At 36.3% G+C, this 5,870-nt stretch overlaps 1 protein-coding gene across 1 annotated transcript; it reads left to right on the top strand.

The window, feature by feature from the left end:
* The first annotated feature begins 1,149 nt into the window (after window positions 1-1,149).
* Window positions 1,150-1,650, top strand: LOC18025897 (ubiquitin-conjugating enzyme E2 28). Its single transcript, XM_006409386.1, has one exon. It carries the CDS (start codon window positions 1,150-1,152, stop codon window positions 1,648-1,650), a length of 501 nt encoding a protein of 166 aa, XP_006409449.1.
* Window positions 1,651-5,870: the final 4,220 nt, after the last annotated feature.

Raw genomic sequence — 5,870 nt, 5'->3', positions numbered from 1 at the left:
GGAACCATCTGCTGATAAGGAAGATATGTTAGCTGGTATCATAGAAAGGTATGAAGACCCAGATAACAGTGATACAATTCATGATACTTGGACGAGTCGTATAATTGATGATGGGAAGCCGATATTCTGGAAGGATATGAGCTTGGACGATGAAAAAAACCGAGTTGAACCAGCGAAGAATGCCTCTTCTAAATCTCCAGCGCCGAGTGGGATTGTTGACCAGATTCAAGAGTTGAAGAAGAGTATGGATGAGCAGTTCCTCCAAATGAGAGACGTCATTAATGGCATGGATATTAGATTGAAGTCCATTGAATCTTATGTGAAAGAGGCAATTGCAAGTGAAGGTCTTGGAGAAGAGAAGGAAGGAGAAGAACAAGGTGATGAAGGAGAAGAAGGAGAAGAAGGAGCAGAAGGAGAAAAAGGAGAAGAAGAGAATGAAGAAAGAGTTGAAGAGAATGAAGAAGTGGGAGGTGAGGTGGCAAAGAAGGAAAAGAAGAAGACAAAGACGAAGGCAGCGGTTGTCAGAACGTATTTGACCAGACGACGAACTAGAATTCAGGTATTATTTGGTACTAATAGGTATTATTTGGTACTAATAGGTAGAACTATAGTATAAACCACATATCTTTGTTACCATGTAGGAACAACCTGGTGCTTCAGTCGAGGAATGAGAGGTGCAGCATGAGAAGAAAAAAAAGAAGAGTAGGAATTAACTGTCCCAGATGTTCCCTCTATCATGCTGTCGATTTGAATTTATGGTTTTCTTAAGAACTAAATTGTGGGATCGTGTTGTTTGCGGATTTAAATTTATTTTGAGAATATTGGTTTGGTTACTGTTATAAGAATCGGTTTATATTTAATTAGAGAATTTCGGTTTGGTATTAGTCGGTTTAAAATATTGTTGCTCTTTGGTTGTCGGGTAACTGTCTTGTCGTTATTAAATTATGAAACGACGCGTGTGAGAATAGAGAAAAGCAGCATTTGTATAGTGAGACGACGCAATTAATGCATACCACCGCTTCACTTCTTCTTCTATAAATACCACACCCTCGCCTTCTCATAACACCTTCGCAGTGAAAGAAACATTTCCTAAACTTCCAAAAAACTCTTATCTTTCCCTTTGCTAATTCAAAACCCTAATTTCCCCAAATGGCCTACTTTCCTCACAACATTCCTCCGGCGTCATCAACACGTCCCGAGTACTGGATGCGCCGATACCTGCTTGACCTCCAACGAAACCCGTCGCCGATATACTCCGCCCAGGTGGAGGCGGAAGACGTGTACGTGTGGGCGGCGACCATCACTGGTCCGCCGGGAACTCCCTACGAAGGGGATGTCTTCAACCTCCGCATCATCTTCCCGCCACAGTTCCCCTGGAAGCCACCGAAGGTGCACTTCCGGACCCCCATCTTCCACCCCAATGTGAGCGACCATGGCAACATCTTCCATCCGATGCTCATGCCTAATACGTGGTGCATCACGACATCTGTGGCCCAGATGCTGATGAGTCTGGCCCAGATGCTATTGCATCCGTTGGTGGTGGAAGGCGACGTCGTGAGGGAGAAGGTGGCGGTGATGTATCAGGAAGACAGGGCACGGTACAAAGAACTTGCTCGTAGCTTCACCAGGATCCACGCCATGGATGGTTAACATAACATCCATGGCGGAAAAAACTCTAAGTAATATGTATTTGTGTTTTTTATGTTTTTTTTTTAATTTTCGTTGAACTTATTATTATGTTTTCTTTATGTTTATATTATGTTTTTATTTGGCTATTATTATGTATTTTTTTTTGTGATTAATGGAAAATTTTCACAAACTTTTGGGTCTTGTAACGTTGATGTATTAATAACCTACATGCAACCCTAACATCTGATAAGACTTGGTAGTTGTACCAGTTTTACATCGAGAATCGACGCATTTATTTTTTATTTATCCCATATCCGCACTCATTTATAGCCCCATTTATACTGGTTACGCGTGAAGATGTCATCAAGCAGACGCCTTGTTTTTCATTCATAATGGATAAGCGTAAATTACGGGAATTTATTATCTTATTTAAAGTAATTATTCTTAAATATTATATTTTTAAAACTGAGGTTAAACCAAAAATTACAAACGAAGATATCTAAAATTCTAAAATCAAAAACTGAAAACCAAAAACCAAAAGTGAAAAACAGAATCCAAAAACCTCCATCGTCTTTGCATCCTCCATAGCCTAATTTTGTTCAAGCAAGAAAAAACAAGATTACAAATATAAGCATGGGCAATCAACGCCTTATACTTGTAATCTTGTTTTTCTTGCCTGAACAATGAAGACGTCTCAGATTTCCGTTCACCTTAACCTTGTATTTCCCAGTCTGCAACATCAGGTGACCAAACTCGCTGACTAAACTCTGATTCGCTGATCTGACTCTTCATCAAGTGAAATACCCATCCTTCTTTCTTTTATGGTGTATGTACGATGGGTATTTCATCTGATGAAGAGTCTGAGATCAGCGAGTAAGAGATTGATGATTATTTTAGGGTTTATGTGTTTTCGAAGGACGACATTTTTCTAGGGTAAGATCAGGTATATATATATAGTCAAGGAGAGGATGAGTAAAGGAAGCACTTAGATTCAATGAATAAATTGTTTTTTTGAGGAGTCGTGTTTCAATGAATTTTATTAATTTTCAATAGATTAATGATAATAACCAACGCCTCAATTTTCTTTAATACCCCCACTACTCATTTTATTTCTTTCATTTTATTTAATTCATTGTAACATCTCTTTATTCTCGACTCGTCGAAAACCCTAATTTTCAATAACTGTCTGTTCATAAAATGAACTATCTCAAAATGGCACGGCCGCATTTTCTTAAAATATATTTTTGTTTTCTTATTTTCTTATTTTGTATTTTTGTTTTTTTTTTTTAAATTTTGATATTTTCACTTAATTTGTATTTGCAATGATTATCTCTGTTATTCACGTTTCCAACAATAATTATTATTTAGAATTGAATTTTTTTATTTATTTTTAATACATTAATCATTATAATTGTAACGCGTACAGGCGTCACCAATCACTGCCCACTTATCCTTAAATACACTAGTCTCCTTCTCATTTCATCACCCCAACCTTTCATTTCCTTTTAGAAAGAAACACTTACCTTGTTGATAAAATCGTAGACGAGAGGATGACGAACTGTGGAGCATGAGTTGAAATCCATATATCAGTCTCCACAGTTTCTCACCCTCTTCGCTCTACGACTTTGTTCCGCCTCACTTATCCTTTTCGATATGAAATCTTAAGATCGTACAAAAAGTGGTTGATGAGAAGATGAGCAACTTAGGAGCCTGAGCGAAGAGTTTGGAGAAAAAATCCAAACACCAGCCTCCTGAGTTGTTCATCTTTTTCATCCACCACTTCCTGCACCATCTTAGTAAGGATCCACTCATATCGCCTTGTAATTCAGGTAAGTATTACAGATAAAATTCTTTAATATGTGAAATAACCGTACAATAGGAAGAAACCCTAAATAATAGAATGTCGTATAATTGGTTTAAATGGGTTTAATTCGTGCAGTGCAAATTTAAAAAATTATAAGTTCTGGTATAAATTGGTATAATTAGCCCCAACTACGTTTAACTTTGGGAAAATTTAAATCTCTGGTGGAAATTGGTATAATTTGGCCCAACTACATGTAAATTTGGGAACCCTAAAAATCTAATATTAATTGGTATAATTCGGCCCAACTACGTGTAACTTTGGAAACCCCTAAATCTGGTACTAATTGGTATAATTCGGCCCAACTACGTGCAAATTCTTGAAATTATAATAGCTTGTACAATTTGGTATAATATAACCCAACTAAGAGTACTTTGTGAAACCATAACTCGGTAAAATTAAATTATCAGAAATTATGGATAAGATAAGTACTTAGATTAAAAATGAAAGTCTGGGAATGAAACAATGATTCATTAAACAACCGGATTCTTAAAGAACTGTATTAGTTATACACATTAAACCCTAAACTCGCCAATACACCCTTCAGCTTTGCAATCTCTTCAGCGTTGTTATTCAGCTCCATGCGCATTTGCTTGATTTGAAATTCATGGTTTGACATTTTCGCAATCCTTGAGCGCAGGTCCTTAATCTCACCTTTTAGCCTAGAAATTTCATCATCGACAGCGTGATCCCATTTCACCCTAAAGTGGTAGTCGTCGTTCTACACAACAATTCATAAACTTAAACCTTATACACTCAACCCATGAAATTTAAATCAATCGCAACCCATAAAATTAGAGTAATTCAAATCTTATACACTCAACCCAGGAATTTTAAATCAATCGCAACTAGGAAAATTAGAGTAATCTAAACCTTATACACTCAACACAGGAATTTTAAACCAATCGCAACCAGGAAAATTAGAGTAATTCAAACCTTATACACTCAAACCAGGAATTTTAAATCAATCTCAATCCAGAAATTAAAGTAATTCAAACCTTATACACTTTGCAGATGTAGTATCTCTTTCCTGCATCTTCAGAAATCTCCTGGATGATTCCTCCACCACATGGACAAACTGTCAGAATCCCAAACTCTGCATTGGCTACGTGGTAAAGGCGGTCGATTAGCTTCTTGTTTCTCTTCTCGTCGCTGTAGCTCGGATCCATAGTCGCTATAGCTAAGGAAATTCACAAATTTGAAGAGAGAGAGAGATAGAGAGGAATGTCCCAAGAGAGAGAGAGAGAGAGAGAGAGAGAGTAGAAATATGTAAAATGAAATTCAAAATGGGGGGGGGAAGTTCGAATTTTGCTGAATTTGGGTGTTGGGGGGAAATTCAAATTTGAATTATATTACAACTAACAAATATTAATATTATTTAAGTATAACACACAGAAAATGGGGCCGTTTCACGTAGGGGAATTCGCTCACGTGCTGCCGCCAATAGCTAATATCCAATAACGTGTGGACACATGGCACTTCTTCATATGAGGTTTGATACGTTTTTGTACGTAGTATGACAGTTATACAAACTCTCAAGTAGTTGTACATTTCTGATTTTAACCAAAAAACTAGTAATACTTATATTAAATATGTAATTATGTAGTTGACCTTTTCACAAGTACTAGTTAATTTGTTGCCCCATCATTTTCATGTAATCAGATTTCGTTTTTGCTTTTTTACGTTCTGTTCGATGCCTTATGTGGTTACTCATCGTGAACTCTTCATATAACTATGATGTGTATTATGAGAAAACTTGTTTCAAAGTTCAAAGATTTATAAATTGCATATTTCGGCTAGTTTAAATGTTAATCATAACATAACTATGCATACAATCTACGAGAATGTAATTGATTTCATATAATTTGGTGTATATGAAATCGATTTCATGGTTATTGTAATTTAAAATTGGTTTACCGAACCGATAAATACCGATACCTAGAACCAAAACAGAATGTATTCATATATTTTAATAATATATTAACTGAGAATGTCTGGAAAAAGTCATGTCTGATAAAGGTATTGCCATCTACTCCACTTACTCTGTCTGGTCCACAATCCTTTATCTGATAAAGTAAAAAGTAACTGATTGTAACTGATACGTGTCTATTTCTCACGAAAGCTCATTTTCCGATGAAATGAAACAGAACATGCTCCCTCGTTTCCCATAAATGTTAGAAAACATTGGACACATAGAGTTTTCTTTATTTTTAGCACGAGAACAAGCAAACCCATAACCCATAGCTGAAAATAGTTGAACATAGTTGTACCGTTTTTTTTTTTTTTTATCCATTTCAAATTTGTAATAGTTTCCCTGCATGTCGATTCCGACACTACTACAAGTGCTGTGAGCTCTGCTTCCTCTACTGGCATTACCAAT

Source organism: Eutrema salsugineum, unplaced genomic scaffold, assembly GCF_000478725.1.
Source record: "Eutrema salsugineum unplaced genomic scaffold, Eutsalg1_0 scaffold_11, whole genome shotgun sequence".
Classification (NCBI taxonomy): Eukaryota; Viridiplantae; Streptophyta; class Magnoliopsida; order Brassicales; family Brassicaceae; genus Eutrema; species Eutrema salsugineum.
The sequence above is the reverse complement of the archived record's forward strand: the minus strand, read 5'-3'. Positions and strand labels throughout refer to the sequence as shown.

What these genes read in the sequence shown, in the direction of transcription:
- LOC18025897 (XM_006409386.1), top strand. Translation starts at nt 1,150, where the DNA reads ATGGCCTACTTTCCTCACAACATTCCTCCGGCGTCATCAACACGTCCC.